General features: G+C 40.9%; 1 protein-coding gene across 3 annotated transcripts in view; it reads left to right on the top strand.

The window, feature by feature from the left end:
• The window catches only part of MAF (MAF bZIP transcription factor), a 192,375-nt gene that overhangs the window by 8,714 nt on the left and 158,004 nt on the right, over nucleotides 1-25,657 (top strand). For 2 of the 3 annotated variants that reach the window (XM_074912962.1, XM_074912963.1), the window contains exon 2: nucleotides 3,965-4,033. In XM_074912962.1, the coding sequence (XP_074769063.1) occupies nucleotides 3,965-3,998 (34 nt within the window). In that variant the 3' untranslated portion in view covers nucleotides 3,999-4,033. Of the gene's footprint in view, nucleotides 1-3,964; nucleotides 4,034-21,028; nucleotides 21,118-25,657 lie in introns of those variants that run through there. The other variant, XM_074912964.1, reaches the window with a different exon arrangement.

The following is a 25,657-nucleotide window of genomic DNA, read 5'->3' as shown; positions in this document are numbered from 1 at the left end:
CAGGCCTGTAGTTGTGGTGCAGTGAGTTACGGGGATGGAGATTGCCCTGTCTCTCTCCTTGCTTGGTTTGGAACCCTGTGGACTTTGTGATATGATTTCCTCCGCTTTTTTTATTTTGTTATTTTATAATCCATCTCTATGAGATGTCTTGCAAGGAGGGAATCCAAGCCAGAGCAGAAGTTTGCTGGAAGTGGTGTTTCTGCACCACGCAGAAAAAAAACCACCCAGCAAACAACAAATTGAGCAGTGTCTTCAAGTTTCCAGCGGGGGTAGGGAATGGACTGTCCCTGGTTGCCGCTCTCGATTGTTAATTCATAAAGAAGCACAGTCCTGAAAAATGTTCTCAGCAGCTTGTCCCCCGTTAAAGCAGAAATGTCAGTGACCGCGTACGGAGGCGTTAAGGCTCGACACCCTGTTTCAGCGTGAGCTCTGGCATCTCCCTGCCCTCATCCCTTGGTTCTCAGTGTTCCCGAGGGCTGCGGGGTGTCGGGGAGAGCAGGGTGCCCAGGATTTGGGGGGGCACACACGTTTGCCTCCCCGCTGCCCGCCCGGCACCTGTCTCGGCCGGGGGAGAGCAGCACATTTTGAGAGAATCCTGTCGCGGATTTTTAAACCCCTGCTCCCAGCAGCTTCAAAATAACCCGGGCCGGTGAGGGGGTGTCTACATAACGGTGTAACCCCCCCTCTTCCCCCGACGAGCTCTCCATCAGCACCCGCCGGCTGCTCGGCGGGCAGCCCCCGCTGCACCCGTAGCCCGCACGGCGGGGCCGGGGCCGGCGGGAGGGTCGCACCGGGGGGGCTCCGGGCCCGGCGAGGCGCCGCGCACCCCCCCGCCAGGCCGGCCTGGCCGCCAGGACGGGGGGCACCGGCCTTCGCCGGCCCCCGGCCCCGGGCACACCCTGCCCCCGGGGCGCGGGGGGGTGGAGGTGCTCGCACACACACGGCTGGGGGCTGCCCGGCCCGGGGTCCCACCGCGGCCAGGAGCGGGGGGGGCGGCCAGGGACCCGGGCGGGCACCGGGCGGGACGGGCAGGGTGAGGGCAGCATCCTTTGTCTGTTTGTTTGCTTGTTTGTTTGTTTCTAAATTCAATTCCTGGAACAAAAGGGGAGTCTGTGCGTAGCTAAAGGATCCGTCCGTGCATCCAGAGCTTAGCTCCGGTGTGTCACCCAGGCGGCTTCAGCGGGCTCACCGTCCCCTAGGTACGTTCTCAGAGCACTTCCCCTCGTATTTTGTGCAGTTTTTAATCTTTTATCTTTTTTCTTTTATTTTCTTTTTCTTTTCTCCTTTTCTTTTCTTTTCTTTTCTTTTCTTTTCTTTTCTTTTCTTTTCTTTTCTTTTCTTTTCTTTTCTTTTCTTTTCTTTTCTTTTCTTTTCTTTTCTTTTCTTTTTTCTTTTCTCTTTTTTCTTATTGTATCTTTTCTTATTTTTCTTTTTCCTTTCTTTTCCTTTCTTTTTTCTTTTCTCTCTTCTTTCTCTCCTCTTTTCTTTCCTCTTTCTCTCCTCTTTTCACCTCTTTTCTCTTTTCCTTTTTCTCTTTTTTCCCCTCTTTTCCTGTTTCATCATTTCTCTGTTGTTTCCTTTTTCTTAATTTTCCCCTCTTTCCTTACTTTTCTTTTTCCTTATTTTCACCTGTGCTCACACAGAAACTAATCTAGAACCCACTGCAATCAAAGGAAGCTTTTTAAATGACATTTTGGATCAGGCCCTGAGATCTCTGCAGGGAGCAAGATTTGGGGGGGGAGGAATTTACATTTCATGGCTTTTAAAGAATCTGAAGTACGGAGAACAGTGCTTTCCGAGGCTGAGTTTCCCAAGTCTGTGTGGATGTATTTTGGAATGTGTATGCAATTAAGCTTAAAGCCTTTTTCTATAAGAAAGCAGGCAGATTCACTTTCCTGTGGTCTGAACCCCACTTCTCCAATTTTGAAACAAAAGTTCTTGCCAAGGCCTTGACAGTGGGCTGTCATGATTCTAAAGGGAATGGGAATAGGATCAGTTTTATTCGTTACTATCAGCTTCTAAAGCTGTGGTGCTCTCCAGTGCAAACAGCCCCTGCTCCCTCAAGCGCTTGGAATTGTTGCAGTGAAACGTTAGTGACAATGAAAATGAGCCCGAAAGTGAACCAAACAAGACCTAGTATTTTTTTTACTCCCCCCCCCCCTCCCCTTACTGCTTCCAAATTCCCTGATGAAAGCATTTTATTATGTAGGAAGAGCTGCTGGAGCCTGCAATGCAATTCAGTGTTTTGTGGTGTGGGATGAACAGATTTTCCTTTCCGTAGGGTTTCCTCCTGCAAAGTCATTGTAGAGGAGGGAATACTGTAAGATTAAATCTGGTTAAAATACTATATTTATGTCACACCAAATACAGTCTCCAGACTGTGCACAGTCTTTCAGCTTCCTTTATTGTGAAATCCTTTTAAAATAGCACAGTACAGAGTAGAAAAGTTATTGAAGTATAACTCTCTTGCACCAACTCTGTCAGATAAAATGAAGTAAAGTGATCAGCCTCCTTAAATTAATAAATCTGCTTAGTGTCTCTGGCTGCCTTCATGCTGTCTTACTTTCTTTTGACTCTTTCCTTATTAATAAACTGATAGTTAAATAAAGCTGCTAAATGAATCAATGTGCCTTGCTGGTGAAAGCGGGTTGGTGCCATCCTGTTTCAGGTCTCCTGTGATGTGACTGAATGGTTGTGGTTTTAGAGCAGGGCTAGCCACAGCAAGGGCTGAGACTGCTAAAAGCAGCCTGACCGCATCGCTTTCTGGATGCTCTTCAGGTGTGAGGCTTGAGTACCCATTCCTCTCGGCCCCGTGCATTAATAACAGATGGATTCACCGACTGGCATGAAAGCAGAGGTCATCTTGAGGAAAATGACACCAAAGGTCTACGGGAGTCATTTGCTTTAAGAGATCCTGGGCCATGTGCCAAGTATTGCATTTAGGGAAGCACTGTCCCCTTTCCCCAAAAAAACTGAAAGAAAAGGAAAACCAGAAAATAGGGAACTTTGCCTTCAGGGGCACACGGGGACCGTTTCAATGTGCCTGTCCCACCTGTGGGTGGGATGTGGGAGAGGGATCACTCAGCTGGCACCAAGCATGCAGCGGACTTTTGTTTTCAAAGCTGCAGAGCTGATCTGGGATCAAAATGCTGAAAAAGCGCCTATAGTTTGTCTTGCTTTTTTTCTTTTTATTCAAACTGATCAGACCTGTGGTTTATCCTTGCCCTGATTATGCTGTACAGTTACAATAAATGGATGGAGCTGAAGCATTCCTGCAGGCGGTTTATAGAAAATATCTATATAAGCATGTGTATGCACACTCAGGGAGAGAAAGTTAACTATAAGGGACACAACAAAATATCCATATTTAAGAAATGTGGATTGATTCACTGACTTATCTCACTTATCGTACAGAGATTCACTCGTATGTTGATTTTTTTTTTTTTTTTAAATTAGATTTTAAATATGTGTTGACAGGATGAATTTGTACAGTGTGAGTAACCGCAGGGAGAAATGACAGCTCTGCTTTTGTTATTAAACTACTGTCTGGAAAATAATGGAGTGTGTACAAAAATTGATTATTATTTTTCCAATTACATTAGTGCAGTTAATAACAATCATTAAGAAAGAAATACAGAAAGCTACATGCTTTCCGGTCTTAGAAGCTGGTATTCACTAGTGAGACAAAAATACGTGTTTTTAAGGTAATTTGTCCGTACGAGTCTCCTGTTATTAATATGAAGTAAAGACTAGATGTGTGAGCTAGAAATGTTTCACTTCAATCTGTGTTAATTTCTTCTTCACTCACTCACAGATAATAAACAGTACAAGAGACTTTCTAAATTTAATTTAGAATTTAAACAGAAAAGGTCGTATTCTGTACTATAGTGGCAGGACAGACATGTTTTACAATGCTACAAATTCATTTTAATAATGGTTTATTTTAATATATTTACTAAATTAGGTACCCAAGAGAATCATCTACAACAGTGATGTGAAAATCCCTGTTACCTGAGGTCAAAAAAAAAAAAAGGTATGTTTTCATTTTCATTAGCAATTTGACATATTTCAGCTGGGGTGGTAATTTTGCTGCTTTGTTTTCTGCTGCTAAAACAGTGCTTTTTGGTCCAACCCTGGGGAGCCGGTGACAGTCTGTGGTGCAGTTTCCCGGGCTTTCGGATAGGGCTGACTTTCAGGTGCCTACAAGAACCATTTGCAATGATGGGGCTTTGTACTTTTGTCAGCCAGGCAGCTCTCCTGTGTCCCACAACTCATATATAATCCTTTGCAAATGTTTTCTTTCTTTTTCTTCAAATGCTAACGTTCAGACATCAGCTATGGGGATTAAGGATGGGTCTTCTGAAGATCTCCCTCAGATCTTGATGAAAATCACGAGTCTGTGTTAGACAACTTCTGTACTTACAAATTACAATAGAGTTTAATTCACAGCACCGCTTTCCTCTGGAAATTCGTGTTCATTGAGTCTGTCAACATTGACTAAAAATATGCCGCTAATGAAAATGTGGGAATTAAACTTTCAGTCCCTTCCCCTGCTAGACTCAAACAGGCACTTTATTTTTTCCATGGAATCTGATTTTTATTGACCTTGACTATAAAAAATACTAAGTGGCTTAAATGAGCAGCAAGGTTACAATGACAGATTCTGTGTGAATTTTTTTATGAAGCCTCCTATTTTACTTAAGAACACAGGCTGCCATACAGCCTACCGTACTTTGATCAGCAGTTACGTACTATTAGAAAAAAATTGAATTTTATTAGCGCATGGAATGAAGCCTGGTTTATTATTTATTAATTTTTATTTGCTATTTTTTTATTATTTAAAATGTGAGTGAGGATGGGGAAGATGTAATTGGTGCTCTAGACTTTACGTTAAGTAGCAGCGAGAGGAATTTTTCTTGGTGTATAGGCTGTGGGAATAGGTTTCTCAAGAAGCACCAGAAGAGGTTCATTTTAAGCCTGATGCTCTGCTCACTTCCCCGAGGAACACCGGGAGTAGGGTTTTGCCTGCAATACATTTTTTTTCTGTGTTTCACCACTGTAAATGAGAGGGAAACCAGACCACTAGTTTGTCTGTGAGAGCTTAAAGTGCAATATGCTTTTTGCAAGAACAGAGCCAAGTCATGATTCAGCTGAAGTAAATACAGTAAATACATCAAGTTCATATTTTCATTGCAAAGGTACAGCACATGTTCCATCACCTTGTTCCTAGTGTAACTGTTCTAATTTCAATAATCCCGCAGGAAAAATTCCATGGTTCCTGTAATTTATATATGTGACTGTTAGATTTATATAAATAATATGTGATATACATTCTTGTTATCCATATAATAAAAGAGCAAAATCTTTTTTCCTGATGGACACTTGCTTAGCCTGCTGCTCTCCAGCACAATTCCTTGTGCTTTTCTTCTGATATTTTGTGGTTATGCTTTCACATATTAGAGAAAAAAAAAAAAACAAAACAAACAAACAAACAAAAAAAACCCCAAAACAAAAAAAAAACCCCAGCATCAAAATCCTTTTCTTTTAAGCAAATATCTCTCAGGTCTCAGAAGAGTTAACGAACTTTTATGGCAAGGTTCAGACAGTTCTGACCCCTATGGTAATATTTCATCTAAGGTTACTGTTGGGAGAGAAATCAAATTTCAGCTGTGAACATGATTGACAGGTGAAAGCAAGAGAGAGAAAGACATCTGGTCAGATGGGGAATTTGGGAAGGAGAAGGACAATTCAGGGAAGTGTCTCTGTGATATTAGGAATAATAAGCTTAGATATGAAAACTCCAATCCTCCACACTGTCTGGAGGTGTACTTACTTGATATTCATGGAGTTGGTTTGGTTGGGAGAATTTAAGACTGTACATTTATAGTAGTGGACAGTAGTCTCCGTGGTCTAACTTACTAACTTGACTCCTTTGAAGGAATTATGTTATTTCTGGCATACTTTTAGCATTTCAAGGCAATTCATTTTATGAGTGCGACTGGAATATTTGGTGGTTGCTGGTTAAGAGGTTCTCACCATAATGTCTCTCGTGGGTCAGCTGGCACCAGGGTTTGTGGAGGTCAGTCGGTGGTGTTGCTCCATGCCCTTGAGTCTCGTGTGATTATTGGGAGCTTTACAAGTAAGCACTGCAGGATGAAATTTGTGTTTATGATATACGCTGTTATACCAATAACAAAATTAGTTGCTATCCCATAAAATACCACCAAGGGTACATTGTGGTATTTTACAAGGCAACTGTTATTTTCCAAAGGCCATGTGTTGGCCTATTCCATCTCCCAGCAGCTCCAGCGAACGTCTCTCACAATATGTACATAACCCCGGGCATATTTTATCCTACTTCAGTGCATTTCGTTTAGTGCAGAACTTCCATCCAACATCACGTAATCAACAGGAACAAAATATTCCTCTAATTTAATTTCCTGATCAGCATAATGATGTTGAAAAGAAATCTGACAAAAAACTGTAGCCGGACTTTCTCTTAAAAATGAAGCATAAGAAAAAAATCTGGTGTTTTTTATCACTGTGTGTAACACTTAATATTTCAGTTTTCAAAGGAAGGACTTTTTGTAGAGCTCCAAAAGCAGGATGAGGCAATGATGGACTCTGAGATCTAAACTACATCCTATCTACATCTCAGGTGAGAAAAAAGGTCCTGCTTGGGCTCCTGGCCCCACTGCAGGCTTTGGTAAAATCCCTGTTGAATTCCTGGGGCTCACACTTCCACCACAGAGGGAAGGTCTACAGGGAAGGCCGTACTAATAAAAAGTAAGATCTGAACTCATACCTCAGTGGCAGTGCTGTGAGTTCCGTGGATGGATGTTCTTATTCGGGAATAAGGGTGGATTTACCCCCACCCCTCCGCCCAATGTATCTTAAGCTGCTTTCAAAATAAAATAAATTAACCAGGAAAATCCACTCTTGCTCTGGTGTAGGAGTATCCACCCAGGGAATGGATAACACTGTGGTATAGTTTACTACATAATTTCCCCATATGGATGAGCCCTAAAACTAAGAAGAGAATAAGGAGCAGTAAAGAACAGAAATATATTTTCTGTTCCTTTTCCAGTTTACCTCTAAGACCCTTTCACACAGGGGAAATCATGGCACTCTTAAAGTATACATTTGCTTACTTTTCAGTGCTATTCCTGCATTCGCACATGCATTTTTAAAAGAGATTTGTGTTTTGTGCAAGACCTTTTGCATCCTCATACTGTTCATGTGTATTTTTAATGTACAATCCAGTCAGACTGTTGTTCATGACATCATTTTTCTTTTCATGGCAATGGCCTGCGATGTCAAACTGCCCGACTTCACTGTAACACTAGACCTTATCACCTAATTTTTATTCTCAGACTGTACATTTGATAAAATTGAAATTAAAGCTAAGAACTGTAAAAACAATCAAATTTCTTTGTGTAGGAGTGAGTTATTTTTAACTTTCAGTTGTTGAATTAGGACTCCCTGTAAAATGTCTTTATTTTCCAAAGCTGATATCAAGATAACTTCCGTGAAATATTATTGGCAAGGTTCCCACTACAGTCAATGGGAGCCTTGTATGTATTTTTCAAGCAGATGTGCTATATTAAGTCTAAATGAGCATCTTTTATTTCAAATGGGATGCAATATGTTATTCTTGATAAAAAATTTGATAGTAACCTCTCTTCCTTCCTTTCCTCTCCCCAAACATATTTTGTACAATTTACAGGTCATTTTACATAGGTAAAAAGATGTTCTCAAGTATTTAAAAAAAGCAAAACTTCACTGTGTCTCAAACTCCTTTACAGCTCATTCCTATAAGCGTGAAGTAAGAAAACATCTTGAGTCTTTACGAGCAAAGAGAAAGTATATGCTGTATGTGACAGCTTTTACTCCCCCCAAATTCCCAGCAAAGACAATTTAATAGTTTCCCCTGTGATTAGAATAAGCTCTAAAATATTTTCCAGTGATGTGACTTTTGCTGTTGTTTAGTTCTAGTAGAGGATTTTAAGTGAAGTGCTAAAAAAAAATGGAAATATTTTTAACATCTCTTCTGGGTTTTCTAATTTGTGCCACTTACCAAATGATTCACACTGTACCAAAATACAGGAGATTGATGAGACAGGAAAAGTACTGATTTAACATCCCACATATAAAATTACTTCTCAGGCTTCCACATATAGTCCCGATGTTTAGAGAGTGAAGAAACTGGGAGCTGGGAGTTACAGTCTGACTCACTTGTGAGACTTTGACCCAGTTATTTGAATCTAGATTCAGCAAAATACTGAAGCACTTTAAACTTGTTATCTTAGGTTTCTTCTAAAGGTCTGTTACTGTTGATCTCTTTATATCTCAGTTTACACAGTTATAAACCTAGATAATTAATTCTTACCTTCTAGGCTTTTGTGGGAGTTAAAAAATAGCTGTAATGCTCCTTGAAGCCTTTTAATGAAAGGTGGTGTATTGAAGTACTTGTCGTTTACCTTATTGCGTACCCTAGGATGAGAAATCATTGGTGTTGCCCAAGTCCATGCATCATTTCTGCCAGGATGAGAATTTAGTCTCCCGAGCGCACCAAGCCACAAGTACAAAGATTAGGTGCTTCAGGAGCTGGTAATTTTCTGAATTACACATAACTTAGCTTTACCCTGGTCTTGAATGAGTCAAAATGTAATCAAAGTCATGTCTCAGTTATGTGCCCCCTCTCTCTCTTAAACACCATGTATCCTTAATACCTAAATGTACACACACATATATGGAATAACTCTTGTGCACCTGCAGGGCGTGTAGAGGTCACACTGTCCTTGTAATTCCTCCCCTTCCTGCCATTACCTTTATTTCCCAAGGTTTGAGCCATTATCATTCAGCAGTTATGCAGCTTTTCTTTTCTTCTGTCCCCAAATTATTATTGTTTCCCTCCTACCTTCTACCCCTCTCGATCCATAATGGAGTCCTCAGCTCTAAATTTGCTAACCGTAAAGATTTTTGCTTGAAATGTTTTGAAAATGCTGGAGGAAAAAAAAAACAACAAACAAAACCCAAAAAACTATGAGCAACACACTGTGCCATGCTCCAGCATTTCACTTCTACGGGAAAGATAATAAAGATATTAGCACTCATATAATTTCAGATAGGAAATGAAACCAGACATGAAAGAAACACTAGCTCCAGCTGTTGAGTGGGAATCAAACTAGCTATGGGAATTACAGGTACTGTCACCGGAGACAGCCCGACTTCTGAGAAATGACCTCAGGTGTAGGAGCTTGCTGTGGCCCCTTGCAGATATTAACACCTAATTAACAATCTGCGAGAGCATCCTACATCTTAATCACCAGTGAGGTGAGAATGACAATCACAAGGAGGAGAAGGAGAAGGGAAATGGTAATTTTTCCTCTGCACGCATCATCTAATAACCATGGTTATTCAGATGCAGCTAAATGCGATTTCCTTTTAGTCATTTCTGTCTATTGGAAGGCACAGTAAGTTCATTTGCTAGCAGGTAGGCAGCGGAGGTGAGAATTGAATTGATCTGAGATACTCTGAAATATTGACCCTGAGGTCATTCCTAGTTTAAATTGGGAAGTAAGGCTGAGCTTATGTCTTCCCTTTCTTCTCTCCCCTTTCCGTACTCCCCCTCTTTTTGTGTTTCCAGGCATGTTAGTCTGTACTGTGTAATTATTTAAACATACTCTGATGGTGGGGAACCTTGTTCCCTCGAAGTTAATCAAAATAAAGAGAGCTTTTGTTAACGGTGATAGGTAATTAAATTGCTGGCTTCGTGTTGTGCAGAGGCATTGTGCTGGGTTATTGACGTCCCAGAGCTGGGCTCCCTGGTCCTTATGTGCACAGACCAGCCCGCCGAAGTCGCCAAGATTAAGGTACAGACTAAATTAAGGAAAGAGGGTGTGAAGCCATGTAAATGATTAACAAGGCCAGGCTGTAAAGGAGAGGGGTGCACAGCAGCATATCCAGAGTCTCCCAGAGGAAGAGCTGTTTTCCTGGGGAGGGTGCACATTTTAAAGAAGAGATGTGTGTGGCATTTCTCCTTCATGCCGGCAATTTTCTGGCTGTGGTTTTAGTCAGGAGCAGCTGTAAGTGTGGACGGCAACAATCCACTTATCCAATTTCAGCTCCAGCATAGTCACCTAGGACCAAATTCTGCTCCTGATTACCTGGTGTAAACGCTCAGGAGTGTGAGGGAGCTGGTAGAGAGGCTCTGGGCTTAGACCTGCACCAGAGGGCTGGTGCTACTAAAAAGTAAGCAAGAAAGTAAAACAAAGGTCAGGTTTACTCAGTCCCACCGAAGCCAAGGCAGGAGTAGATTCCCTGGACGCCGAGGTGATGCGTCACCTTGCCTCTCTATCACTTGAGCAGGATCCAATGGAGTTTTAATGTAATGCCTTTTAATGGATGCCTTTATGTGTGCTTCCAAACAGCTTCCACTCTGAAACTGCTTTATGACAGAGTTAAAATGAGTGGCTGGCAGGGAGTGAGGAATACATACGTATGTACATCTTCTAGACCTCATTCTGCGTTGGCTCTACCCGCAACACTCCCTTCCCCTGCTCAGTAGCAATCTCTTTCCATATCACTTGGACCCAAATTCTATTCTAATAAGGAGAGAATGGCAAAGTGAAGACAGCATTATATTAGCCACTCAGCTTCCATGGAAACTTCCATTGTTTTCTTTCCCATGACAAGAGATAATCTCTATGTTTTCTGTTATGCTCACTTCTTCAACTCTTTTAGCTTTGTTTTTATGTGTTGGCCTTGCACTAAAAAATATAACTTGACATCTTGTGTCTTCTCAGCTAAAAAGGTATCAATTCCTGGACTTAATGTCAGCTGTACCCAGATCAAAGGCAAGAAACATAAAAGTTGACATATATTATTTATTTCATGGTTTACATCAATGATGTTTCTCTCTACCCTTTTTTGTTATTATTGCTGATGTTTTGCCCATAATGTTGCACTCGCTTCTCAAAAGTGTTTGTCCCCTACAGACAAATATCCATATTAATGTAATCCATCAGCAGTTAACAAATACCAGCTCGCTTCAGCATTTCCCGCACACCCAAATATCCCATTGTTTTTGCAGCACTCTTTGGGTGTGAGAAGAATGCAGGATCGGGCCCTTGGGGGGGAATTTTGGAGCTGGAGACTTTCTCCCCCAGCCCCAGAAATGCACGGGGTTGGTTGGAGCAGCAGCCCGGGGCGCTGGCACAGGGAGTGGGAGATGCTGCATTCTCTCCCTGCATTGTGAGCTGCTGCAGAGGCGAGACGAATGCCAGGTTTTGAGGGAAGCAAAAGCTCAAAAAATACTTTTTTTTGTTTTGTTTTCCCAGTTGTTTGTGGTTTTTTTCCCTTACCTTTTCCTGTCTTTCTTGCCTGCCTTTGGAGTTCTGAGTGAGTAATACAGGGTCTAGCTTAAAACTGTGGGCAGAAAAGCATCTGAGATCAGTCAGAAATGCTGCTCCAACCTGTGAATCCCTTTGACCGCTCAGTTTAGCGTAAAACTTGGGTTTTTCCCCTCTTTGTCAACAACTGTGGCAGGTTTTACTTCCTGAGTTACAGAATTAGCTGAAATGCTGAGTCTGATTTTGCCCCCTACCCTCCCACAAGCTATTTTTTCTGCAGTGAAAACAATAATGCTTGAGAAAGATCCTTGGGATTTTTATTTTTTTGTTTTCTTTTGTTAGTTTGATTTTATTTTAAAGCTTGCTGACAATTGTCAAATGTTCATTCTAGCAAAGAAGTGCTCGGAGGGTATAGCCCCACTATACAGCCAACAGGAGTAATTTGCAGTGCTCCTTAGAGCTCGGCTGTTCAGCCAATGTGTGTCTCTTAACTATTTCTTTAAAATTTAATTGGGATCAGGCAATCAAGTGTCTCCAAATTTTTTGCCTCTTCAGGCTGCAATAAAGCCACTTATAATTTATAATCAAAGTTTGGTATCGTTAAACTAAACTGTAAAACCGACTTCAGGGTTTCAGTCATAAAATAAATATACGATAAATATTGCAATGGGGCTTGAGTAGCACCGCTAACAACAACACGGTGAATACATACACACACACATATATATATTCTTTTGAGTGTGTGTGTGTATACATTTAGTTCCAGAGGTAAGAAAGATCTAAATAATAGATAACTGGCATGTATTCTTTCTTGGTAGAACTGAAGCTAAGATAGATTTATAGCCCAAGTAGTTATTTTAAATGCAAAATGAAGTGTTAATTTATTAAATTCATTTATGCATCAACATTATTTTTATGTCTTTATTTATATTTTCCTGTAATATGGAGCAATGTAGTATTCATTCTGGGTTTTTCTGTCTGTTGACTGTAGCACTCCTTTGCTTAGATTTTTTTTCTAACAAGGCAGCTCATTTAGAAAGAAATGTTTATGTGAAGTGCTTGTCAGTTGGCATTTTTACTGGTGTGCTAACCCAAAGGTAAAATATAAAGGCACGTCTTTTCCTTGCTGGCTTGTTGCTACTAGAAGGGTTCCTCCCTTGTTAGCTTGATAAATAATTTTACTAGCGGGAATCTGCTGAATTTTTATGCTTGCTGTCTATTTTCTGCTTGCTGCAAATAAATTCCAGCACTCAGAGGGCACTAAAACTCCAAACACATGGTATTTTCCCATTTTGTTGCTGGTTGCCTAAAATATTTATTTCATCTTGTGTTTTTAATTAAATCTTTTTTTAAAAAAAAAAAAAAGAAAAGAAAAAATCCCCTCAACTTTTGCAATTATTTCCAAATGAAGGTTTTAGTCCACACTGTACTTAATATAAAGTCTTGAGTTTAAATAACGCCTTATCACAGGTAAACTAAATGGGTAGTGTTAAATCAGTCATCACTCTAACTACTTAACGGTTTTCAGATTAAGTGCGAGGATTATTTATTGACATATCATCTATTTAAGCATTTCTTACAATTTATTATGTACTTTTACTTTTCCCAGTTTCCAATCAAGAAAGCTAATTTAATTTGTGGAAGAAGTACTCTAGTTTGGTGAGAGAATGCACTGAAAAGGCTTAGGTTATGGGCTGCCATGGCATATACAGCAGAAAAAATTTGCAAGAAATTAAACTGGTGAGGCTAAAGTGGAAGAGGCATTGGTTTGCTCTTTTTCGCTTATTTTTCACACTTTTAAAAAAGAGATTTTTTACAGTTACTGAAGTTTTACGCATTTTAAAATTGAATTTAATTCAACCAAATGCGAACCAACCCCAAAATGCCTCTGCTTCCCCCTCATAGCAAACTCTGCATGTCAGAGGGTGCATAGTCACCATCACACATCTGGAGGATCACTTCTTGGCAGCACATCCTGATTCAGTGTCCCACATTCCTGGTTTTGGGGAGCTTTGCAGACCTGAGTGGATTTAGGAGCTGGCTTTTACAAGACTTTTACTTCAGTAGTGCCAGTGTTTAGATCTGCCTGAGCTCAGTCCCTTCTGCAATGATTGTGGGTGCTTGGTGGCAGGGGAATGGATTTTTTTGCTACGACCAGGATCCCTCCCTGCAGCTTCTGTGGGGCAGTCCCACATCTCCTGAGAGTCACAGGGATGCAACCAGCATCACTTCCTTACACATCTGCACAGTTCAGGGGGTGAGCAGTTAAAGGACCTGGATGCAGGCTAGTGACACTGCTGCCCCATCCCATGCCCACTTTGTCCTCACCAAGAAAAGCTTGGCTGGGTGCAGGGCAGCCAAACAGCGTGCCCTGTTCAGACTTTCCCTCAAACAACACAAAGCTACATAGCCTTGAAGATGCCAGGCAAATCCACCCAGAATATTAGAATTATTTACATATTTTTAGCACGATTTGTCTCAAAGCAGTCCCCCAACTTTGGCCCAAATTCTTACATCCTTATACCAACCACCCTCCCATTCATTTGCTTGTTTCCATAGGAATTAGGTGACTGATCTGAGTGGTGTAAGCCCATGCCACATCCCATCTGGTGCATACACCAGCCTTTTCATTTATGTGAGCACATCCGAAATCAAGTAATTGGGTGGTGGGAAGAACTCATGCTCTAGAACTGAAAAGATAAGGGAAAAACTTGGGCAGTGGGGAAAATTACCCTTGGGGGCTCGGCCGTATAAATTAGTGTTACAAGAAATCTCAGGAGGCAATGTAATCCATCGCTGTGCCACGGGGCAGGGTCATACAGACTTAACGTTATCCCTGACAGATATTTGCATAACCTGTCATTAAAACCCCCCACGGAGAGCATGACACTTCCCTGGAGCCTTCCTGGCAGACCTTCACTACCATCCCTTCTCAAAAGCATTTCTCCTTGTCTAACCCACGGTGCAGGTCCCTTATGTCCTGGTCACCACAGACACTGAGGACAGTCCATTCCTTTCCTCTTTGCACTGACCCTTCACACAATTGAAAACTGTTGTTATGGCTTGCTGCAGCCTCCTTTTCTCTAGACTAAACAACTCCACATCTTTCAGTCTTTCTTCATAGGTTATGGTCATGACTTTGTTATTTAATATCTTGTCTGAAGGGTCCACATATAGTAAACTTGCTGGAATTCAATTTACCTGTGTTAAAAAGGACTGTGAGGATGCTGCTTGGAGGCTTTACAACATCTGAAAGGGGAATAATTTAATCCTTCTGTGGGATGGAGGGTAGGGAACATTTCTTTACCTGGGAGAATTTACCCTGGTAACAGAGTTTGCTGACAGGCTTTAGGAACATGGTTTAACATTTTATAATTTTATATATAAAAGTTAGAATGGGAAGTAGGATGCAGCCTCTGTGGTTGCAGGTTGGGGTTGTACCTTCCAGGTGCTACATGCAGATTTTGTCACGAGTTTCATTAATTTCAGTAGCAGCTGAGTAGCTACAGCCATCCACACACCACCTTTCCTTCTGGCGTTGCCGGTTGGCTCCAGTGTTTCGAAAGCTTCCAGCTTCAATGTGGGTTTGTGTAAATCCAGCTTTTCCTTTGTGACAGAAGGAAGTTTTCCCCAAAATGCCACAGATGAAGGTGGACCAAATTGGATTTTTCAGCCATCTGCATAGACCTGGGCTTTGCTGTTGACTCTAAGTTGCTTTTTTAAAAGTTGGAAAAGACACTAGTGCTCTTTCAGTGAAGATTTGCTTTACTTCTTGGAAAAAATGAGGGGAAACAGAGCCTGCTAATTCTGATCTTCTCATTGTCTTTTAGTGTCTTGCCTGGGAGGTTGGTGGGGAGATGTCCTGAACAAAGCAGAAGTATTCACTTGCAAGAAAATATTACCAAGGGACTTTTCTTCTTCTATGTACTGGTACAAATTGCCCCACGGTGGGACTAATCAGCATGGCAGAATACCAGGGAACATCTCCTGGAGGTGTTTTTAAATTTTGCAGGATTTTGGTTTCCTGACTGAAGTCCTAACCAAACCCTGTCTTGAAAGGTGCTAACAGGGATGCAGTGGTACACGCTACCACCTCATGCCTGTAGACCAGGTACCAGTTATGGACACGAGATGTGACAGATTTTACTAATATAGGATGAAGTTTATCCCTGAAGGAGGGTGATGACTGGGGCTTTCACACTCACAATATACCTTTTCAAGGGGAGGATAAAAATGTCCCTTTGTTATACAAATATTCATGATACCATCCTTCTTGCTTCATCTGAGTTTCCACCTCTGCTTTGCATTGTATAGCCTCCCCTTTCTCTTTCTTTTTGGACATCTATGTCCCCTCAGTGATCCATCTTAGTGAACTTAAAAAGTTGACTCATCCAAAAGTATAAACTTTCTGTACACAATAAAAGTGTGTGCAGAATCAGGGAAAATGGCTAACAAGTCAAGCAGACATTTTAGCCCAAGTATTTTCTAGCTCTAAAGAAAGATCTCATTGAGAAATATTTGTGGAGCTCAGTTATGTAGGAAGTAAAATGAGAATGACCTTGCTGAGCCATTAGCTCAAATCAGAGATGTAGCAGCAGAAGTGAAAATATATGCTTCCTTCTCTAAAGAATGGAGTTAGGGACCAGTTCTTACCATGGGAAAGAAGAGAGAGGAAAATTGTCTTCCTTTCAGTAGTTCATTTTTCTTTGCAAAGTGATTAATGCATTACTATAGCAAATTTATTGTATAGTCTGATTACCATTGCATAATAAATCTAAACAACTGTGACTGTCATGGTGATAAGGCTGGCATGATTTTGTTTCTCTTAAAAAAAGGTTTATAAGTGAAGCTTAACTTTTAGCTTTCTGCATTTCTGGGATAAAATTTATTTTGGCCATTACAGCTCTATCTGTTTGAAACTGCACCAAAAGGAAATAAGTTGTTCAAAAGGATGGTATATTATTGGGAGACTTTTACCTTCACTCAATTTGCAAAAGAAACTGAACATCAGCATTAAAATGGAAATGGAGTTCAGGAGAAAATAATAACTCAGTTGTTTAAAAAAGAGTTGTAACATTTAAAAGGGACTTTTCAAATATCAAGGATGGACAACCCAATTAAATTAACTGCATTATATTCACAGCCATTAACACCTCAGGCTCAGCTTTTCTCAGGCTACCAGAGTTTGCTGAGGGCTTGTCTGTGTCTGGATAAGATACTTCCAGGGAGCTGCAGGAAGAAGTGACTCATTAGAGCCATTTTCTCTGAATCATGGGGAAATGGGTACTCCAGCCTTAGTGCTGTTGTGCCAAAGCAGAGCCTGAGTGAGTGCTGGGTTCAGGAAGGATCTCTTGGCCACGTGGACACTGCCCGCTGCCCAGGATCCACTCCACTCTGTCACTTTACACATAAAGATCAGTTATTTATTTCTGGTTCCTTCCCTCTCTCCATGAACATGCATGAAAGGGCACCGCAGTGCTTGAGCAGCTCATGTGTGTGCTGCCTGAATGCTGTGTCAGGGGCTACTTTTGTGAAAACACCCAACCTTTGGAGGGTGTGATGTGAAAAGAGATCTTTTACCCAAGTGCGTGGATGTCCGTTTGGACCACGCTTCTCCCATCAGCAAGAAAGTACCAGTGCAGGGCAATAGCAGGGTGTGTTGGTGCCAGGGGAGCTCCCATGTCCCATGTATTCTCCTCTGGCTGTGCTTATCTCTTTCCCTCTTCCAAGGCTCCTGCCCACCACCGTGGCTCTCAGCCTTTTCTTCAGAGCAGCACCAGCTGCTTTGGCAGAAGCAGAGAGCACTCAGACATCTTTGCACCTCTGGGTCCAGCATTGCTTTGTCTTTCTTCAGGTCTTCTGCACAAAATTTGGGACCAAGGCAGAGAGTGTGGCAGAAAATTCATCTGACTGCCAAGCTGAGTAACAGCTGTAAGTTGTAACCTGCAAATTGCTTCCAAAAAGGGGCAGGTGAAATTTCTTGCATAGCTGTATGAATTTGTAGTGTAAAGACTGGAAACAGATCATGAGTCACTCCAGACTTCAGCTAAAGCCTGTTGCCGCCAAACTCTGGGAACACCACATTTGGATTAGCAGCTCCAGAGACATTTTTCTTTTTGTAGTGAGGACACGTGAAGGTGCTAACGGTGACAGTGTCTTCTCTAGCCTCTGAAAACCCTGTATTACCTATTTGTGAAGCTGATATATTCATTTCCCATCTCTGAAGACCTCCTGCCTCACAGACTTCTTGTTTCCATGGTGTATTCTTGATGGCCATGGTGGGAAGAGATCCCCCATGGTGGTTGTGAGGTGATTGGAAGACCTTTCACTTCCCAGTACCCAGGTGACACCATATCTATTCACAGTCATCAAAGTGTTGCTTGATTTGGACTGGGAACACTGGAGTTTAGGCCTGGAGAACTGAATTCAGCCTCTCGAAAACATCAAGGCTTGCAGCCAGGACTGGCACTAACTGGTAGCTTATTTTTAAAAAGCTGAGTGTCTTTGCTTGATTTTAAGTCCCTGGACTCCTGGAATATTTTTTTCTTCTTTCACTTTTCCTCAAGTTACATTGTAGACTATTTTGAAGCTAGTAGGGTTCAGAAGGTCTGTCTATTTAGATATGAATTTCTTCTTTCAAAAAAAAAAAGTCACTTGGAACAATCTGGTGCAATCAGGTATCATGAAGGAAGAAAAAAAAAACTTGAAGCTTTTGCACAGGCTTTCAAGGGCTCAAAGGCTTCTTCTTTTCCCTGGATATGTTGAACATCTTGAAAATAAACCCAGCATGTTTCAAAAGAGAAGATAGATGTGTCTGTTCAAATAGGCATTGCATTTGGAATTGGTGCCTCTGGTTGTTAAACAGAATCCTTGTTTAACATCCTCATTAAGAACTGTGACTTGCCACCAGTTTTATGAAGATCAAGTCATTTACTTTTAAAGTAAATTAAAGCAAATTTCTCTGTGGTGACAAGTCAATAAAACAATGGAAGGCTCAAGTTTTTCAATCATCCAACATCTGTTCCTTGTTTTCCTCTAGATGTAAATGCCCTGTGTACAGCAATAGGTGAACAGAGTGAGAGCCAATAGCCATAATGTTGGGGTTTTTTTTGGTTTAGTTTTTTTTTGTTGTTGTTGGGGGGTGGGGGAGTGGGTTTTTTGTTGTGGTTTTTTGGTTTTTTTTGTTTTTTTTCAAATAACATGGTAAATCCTGTCCATTTTTGGAAAGGGTAATTTAGTAGTTTCCTGTGACAGCACGTTCAGAGCTCCATTGTCATGGGAGCGGTGACAGTCCATGGCTGTGATGCTGTATTTTGTTGCTGGAAGCACAGTAAGTTGTTGCAGAATAGTGTAAGTGGTGAGCCACTTCTTGGAAGCCCAGTCAGCACAAATGAGATCCCCATCTTTTGTCCGAGCCACCCACACCACCAGCAGACACCTCTGAAGCAGAGGGTACTCGGATGCTCTCCGAGGCATGGTGGGAACTAGGTTGTATAAAACCTCATTGAAACCACTTCCACGTTATACCCACGCTCAACCTGTTTGTCTTGAAACGTCTCAGAGAGAAGCCAGCAGATGAAAAACAAGGTATTAGACCCATTTTACATTTGAACAAGTGCAGGATGCAAACTGCAACGTGTTTGTTTTAAGTGTTCTGGAGGGTTTGGCTTTTTGGTGGTGTGAGAATTGGCTCCCTGCTGTGTGAAGTATTCACATGTGGATCTGTGCTGCGTGGGAAACGCTGGCATAGTGGAAAAGAGAGAGGAGAGCTCTGCTGGGAAAGTAAGAGGGGGCTGGATATAATTCACTTGGGGCAGAAGTCTTTTCCTAATTCTTCTTGAGAGGGCAGTTTGTCTTGGACAGCGTAGCATTGACTTTTGGAGTGGTTGAGGAGGACAGGAAGTCATTACTGGATGCACATGAAAATTAGAGAGCTCAGATCATTTCAGAGATATAAAAAAAGGTCAGTGAAAGTCCAGAGGCTTTTGCTGCTCAAACTATCCCACCCTTTGATATCTGCCTGCTCTCACACATATGGTTACAGATCCCATCTTCTGAGCTGTAGGTACACATTTTATCTTATGGTTTCTTCTTCTGAGTCCTTCGGTTCAAGACCTTTGGCGGGAGTGGTTTCCCCTCACTCAGATCTTTATGGGGCCAGGAAATGGGCTGCTCCACTTTATGGGAAACAAGTAATTAGGTCTCACCATATTCAAGGTAGCTGGCTGTGGGGAGCAGGCAACTTCTTCTTTGCTAGTTCTTCTAGAAAAGGGCTGAGAAATTCTTGGCATGCTTCTCTGATGCTACACCAGATTTTAATATATAGAAGTACATAGATTCATTGAACAATTCTGCAATCTCTGTTTCGTTCAAAGGATGAGTAATGTTGTAATCGTATCACCATATCAAAAAAAAAAAAACAAAACAAAACCCAAACCAAAACCCCTATGAGATTTTGGATGATAAAAGAAATAGTAGCATTTAGCCCATCCCAATATTTTTTTTTTTATAATTGTCATCTATTTGCAGCTTAATAACTGGATATGGGAAGGTATAATTTTAAATAGCATTTTCTGCTTTCTTATTCTCCGCATAAAGTGGTGCTGCACTCAGTCAATGGAGGAGGCAGATGAGTCATCCAGCCAAGATGCAGCTTTCTGGGGTATGTTGCTCATGAGCTGTCATGCAGAAAAAAGGTGATAGCGTTTGGATGTAGGGGTTCCTCCTAAATCCCTCTTTTCCATAGTTTCAGTGGGCTTTGGATGGCTCCTTGCTTGCAGCTGTCATCATCATGCTTGGACTCATGATATCCAGGAGACATATATCTAAAGGCAATGCACAGATACATCTTTTGTAGGAAAAGTGCTTCCTGGGCTGCACTGACTCCCAGAGAATCAGCACAGCGAAGGAGCCCACTGCGGGAAGGGTCACAAACCACTACAGGAACAGTGATGCTGCTCCCACTGGGGACGTCCTGGCATCTTCTTGCACCAGGGACCTGGCAGCACTGTGGCCAGATCTTTTTAAGGAAGCTCATTTAAAATTGAAAGCCTTTATTTTATTTTTTAAGTGTCATGGTGGTTTTCAGATGCCAGATAGAAACCAATGGGATCAGGCAATCCAGGGCCAACTTCCTTCATTGGATTGATGATAAATAGAGACAAACTGCCGAGTGCAGCACAGATTGACCTTAAAGGAGACCTCTGTCTTCCACCCGAGTCCAGGAGCCCTGATTTCTCCCACTGTGAAATGACCTATGAGAGCTTTCTCCTCAAGAAGGAAGTCTCCCTAAATTGTACAATTAGAAGTGCCGAGGTCTTCCTCCAAACTGAACAGAGATCTCTAGGCCTTGGCAATAACTCTACATCCTTGTGGTCCCCGTGGTCTTATCAGAGCATCTCTGCTGATGTTTGATTAACAGCAAGGTGTTGTAGCAACAGCTCCCAGTTTTATCCTCCTTATTGCCATTTTTATTATTACTAGATTATTCATTTTGCAGGGCCAAAAGTAGGGACACACATCCTTGGCTCTGACCCTGGCATCTCCATGTCATATTCCTCAATATCTCTGCACACTCCTTTTAGGGCTAGTTGTGTAGGTAGAGGGAAACTGTGTGAAGATCTCAGAGCCAGATGCTGCCCGCTGCACTCTGCTCTTTCCATTTCTCCTTTTAGGATCAAGTTTACTTTGATGGTGGTTAACCTGAGCTGTTACCGAAAACATAGAAGAGGAGTGTTAAAGCACAAATGAGTTTTCCTCAAAGGCAACCTCGTTTTGTGAGTAGCTGAGCATCTCATGCTGCCTGAAAAACAGCCTTGGTTTCTCTTGAGTTCAGTAGGAGCTTTGGTGCTCAGCTCCTCCTGGGCAGTGCTCAGCCTTGAATGGGATGGGACCCTTCTGTTTGGTGAGCCATTCGGGGACCTAATGCTGAAATACAGTCATGTAACTGTTTGAATTCCCAGGTCATACAGTTTATCTAGAGATCTGCTCAGAGGTCAGTGTGAAATAATAATGTCTTGCACTTCCTGGGTGCCTTTCATCTTTCCAAATATTTATTAATTAGCCCTCAAAAAACCCCTGCAAGGCAGATAAGAGACGGATAGATACGGCTCCTTTCATGTACCAGTGGGACCAAGCAGCTGTCTGACTGTATAGAACAACACTGTCCACAGTTTGGGGCAGATTAGGAAGTAGATAACAAACCCATATCTTGTTAAGTGTGCAGAGAGAATTTAGCTAGGCAGAATTTAATTACCTCTGCTGGAACTTGGCTAGTGAGTCAAGGCTCACCTTCCTCCTTTCATTGCTTTACTGTGGAGTCTGTAACCGCATCAGGTTCTTGTCACATTCAAAGGATGATCTTGCACCTTGGTCTGGCTTGAGTAGGTGTAGAGCTGTGACCAGAGAATCCTTCCTGGTACTCTGCGTGTGTCTTTTTTCCCCAAAGATTCACTCCAGTGCCTTTTATCCTGGCAAGCAAAGTTCTCTACCTTACATTGAGATTCCCTCTCTGGTATTCCCAGGGCAGTTGGAGCTGCACAACACGAATTCCCTTTTGTTTGCTTTTGCAGCATGTAATTCTAGAGCATAAAAATGTTGAAGCTAGAACTCAGATTTTACCTATTTTGTGTTAATGCTTTTTATTAAATCTCCGGGCTCTCTTTAAAGCTTCATAGAGAGCAATTTATTGTAAAGCTGCACTTACTGTATTTTATGTCCACTGTAATTGCTTGTTTCATCTAATTCAGATTATAGTCATGTATAACAAAGACTAATCCAAGATAGGAAGAGATGAATTATTGATCAAGAAAGTTTTGGAATTAAGATTTTAAACATACATACCAGATATATGTGTAATATTTAGAAATAGATCTGAAATAAATTAGGCACTGTTCTTTAATCGAATTTTGAAAAGAAAATACTAATACATTAAATCTGGAAAAAGAATTGAGCGATAAATTAAATCTGGAAATGGAAGTGATGGATAAATCAGGTCTAAAAAAGCAACCAACCAGTATGTCAAATGGTGTGTTTATTAAAGTAAGGAATTGCTTATACGTGTATCTGCATGCTACAATCATGCAATTAAATACTTGAAATCCTTCAATAACAAATTATATGTGCAGATGTACACACATGTGCCTCTGTATATGTACACAAAGTAAACACACGTGTCTCTGCAGTGTTTTGAGCTGCACTAGCAGAATAACGTACTTGCTGAAGTCTCCTAGGCATACTTAGGATTTCAGTTTAGAATCTCTCCATTTCAATATTCACATGTGACTAGACATGAACAGCTCATGATTCCAGCTTTTTAAAAAATGGTAATTGTTAGTAAAGCCCAGATTTTAAAAATGATGAGGCATGTCTTGTTCTGAAAGCTTTCTGCTTTTGTTTTCTGATTCTAATTGTACACTAGCAGCAACACAAACTCCTTTGGCTAATTCAAAGGATTTTGATAGACAGCTTGGGCCCAAAGCATATTTTCAAGATCAAGACTATAAAAATCTCACTATGGAAAAATCATCATTTGCCTCACTGACTTTGATTTACATCTATGTTACAGAGCCATGAAATTTAAAATAAGATGACCTAAATTGTCCTATAATAATGTGGGCATGAACGTATACTCCTGGTGGCAGAGTTTCTCTGTCACTGTACCAAATGAAATCTAGTTTTTAGTGCCAATCAGTTAGGCATCATTAACCCTTTAAGAATGTTATTAGCATTCTTACAAAGCTTTTCGCCATGTAACAAATGTTTTCAGACTAAACTTGTCGAGGTCAAAGAATCCAAGCCAGTACGATTTAGGACTTTTTGTCCTATGCAATATGTATATACTCTCCATCACACCAAATATAAAATGTTAGCAGTGGTTTTAAAAAGCTGGCAAAAATGTAGTATTTAAATTAAAAAGCAGTCCTTCATAAGCTGTCCCCCACTTCTACTGGCAATATGTGCTCCTCCCCCTCATCCCTTTTTTGCTGTATAGTAGAAAAATTGCTCTGTACATGCATCCTCCAGGATCCAGGAATGAAAATTGCTTTGCATTTGCTATTACATTATGGTGCTCTTCATTCTGATTTTTTTTTTTTTCTCAGTTCATGTTGTTCTTTTTGCAATAAGTGTATGTTTGAATTGAATTGAAGAGTAGCATATTAAAGAACTGGTTTTCATAGCTGTTTATGTCCTTTCATCCAAAGAAGTGTGAGAAAAGCAATCAAGGTTTCAGATTGACATGCTAAAGCAAGAACTATCAGAGAAAGCATCTTGCTATTGGAGTGTTGAATATTTGCATACCTAGTCTGTTTGAATTAGTCCAGACTAAACCAATGTATTTCTAGAACTATCTTCAGCCTGTGGTCAGGCTTATAGAGAACAATTAGTTTCAGGTAAAGTAATTATCTGTTTCCCCCCGGCTTTACGCCTCTGAGTATGTCAAAATGTAGCACCTATAACCCTGACTCAGAGTATTATTCAGACTTTCCATCTCTGTTTTTCAACAGATGGCATCTAGGTGACTTGCAATCTTACAAGTGGGATTGATGATGTGAAATAGAGGAGTTTAAAAAGTAATTGCAGAGACAGGAGGAAAAATTAGAAATTAATATCACTGTAGGAAATGAAAAGCAGCCTCACATGGAAGTGAAATTCTCAATTGGTAGCTTTTACATCAAAAGTGGTGTTTGGTTTGTATTTATTGCAATATAAATAAAGTGATGTAGGCAGTAGTATTGTGTTCAGTAATTTATCTTGCAGGCATTTGGGATGAGCTTCCCATGAAAGACAAGTGAGTAAGAAGCTGCACGATTGCCTCTGCTCACTGAGAGCTAGAATTCGGGAAGGACACTGCTTGTGCAGCTCAAGGAAAACATCCTGTGGTTTTTGGTTCTAAAGAGCTCATGTTAACATTTTGCTGATGAATTGACATGGCCCACGAAAAAACCTGGATTACTCACTGAGACACTGAATGCGAATGTGTGTGGATTCAGCTGAATAAACAGTCAGTTTTAAGGGAAGGAGGAGAACTTAGAAAATCAAGAGAACAATTTACATGGCTGTCTGAAAGATATGTTCAAGTGCTATTGATGAAATTAGGCATTATTTGTAATGGATTTATGCAGCAGTAATAATGCAGAGAGTGATTTTGTCTGTGAAAGGGGCAGTGGCAGTGGTAGCATCGGGGGTCAACATCATGGGCTACATCATCACCACTGCTGAAAATCAGCAGAAATAAGTTGCACATTTTGGCTAGGAAGTAGTTTAAAACACCACTTTCCTTCTTAGCTTAACTCAGTATGAATCCTGCATCATCAGTGAATAGAGAGAGATTCATAGTCAACTCCAGGTAATCCGTGCTTGGAGTCCTACAGAAATTCCCATGGGAATACATTCATCTGTTCTTGCTGGATGTGCGTTAGCACCATGGTGCAGTGATGGTTTTGAAAGAAAGCACAGATATGATGGATGTTTTGCTCTTTGCAGTGCTAACTCTGCTGCTTTTGTGGACCAAAATCCCCATGTAAATAAAAACATAAGTTGATCTCCAGCCCTTATGATTTCAGTAAGACCCAGCTATATGTGTCTAAGTACGGACTTAACACTTTAATGAATCAGAATCTAAATTCACATCTCAGTAAAACAAATGCTCAGGAATGAAAGAGGTTATTTCTCTGTCCTAGTGGAATCCTTTTTGGTATAACACATTTTACAGCTCTATGTAAATTCACCGTGGTGTATGAAATACTTTTCCCCATCATCTAGTATCTTTGTCACTACCTTTTCCTAACCTTTATTTCAGTAGAAAAGAACATTTAGAAAAGCACACTTAAAAATGTGTGCTAAAAACTTACTGCCTGAAAACATAGAAATTGTTTTAACTAAACCTTTTTGAGGCTTAAGGAACTTCAAATAGAAATTGGGAATCATAAAAAATTCCGAGGGTATATCTGTTTTGGGTTTTTTTTGTTGTTGTTGCTGTTTGAAAAATGAAAGTAATGGCTTTAAAATATGTGCACTGAAGAGATGATGCTTTTGTTCTGACAGCTTGTACATCAAGTTTCAGCATGATGGGGTTTGAAATGGTAAAAGTCAGAATTTGATAAAACAAGCTTTTAGGGGTCCGTTCTCTAAAAGATTCCTGCATGCAACATACATTCAGAAAAAAATCATGGCAACAGAGTAGATTTTTTTAAACTGTATGCAGCTGTTAAGAAAATAAGAGTGTAAAATGTACTCTGAGATATTGTAATGGCAGGAGTTTTGCAATAATATCGTCACTGTTGAAATCAGCTTATTTGCTG

This window comes from Athene noctua, chromosome 9, assembly GCF_965140245.1.
Source record: "Athene noctua chromosome 9, bAthNoc1.hap1.1, whole genome shotgun sequence".
In the NCBI taxonomy this organism is placed as follows: Eukaryota; Metazoa; Chordata; class Aves; order Strigiformes; family Strigidae; genus Athene; species Athene noctua.
This window is presented reverse-complemented; position numbering and strand designations above follow the sequence as displayed.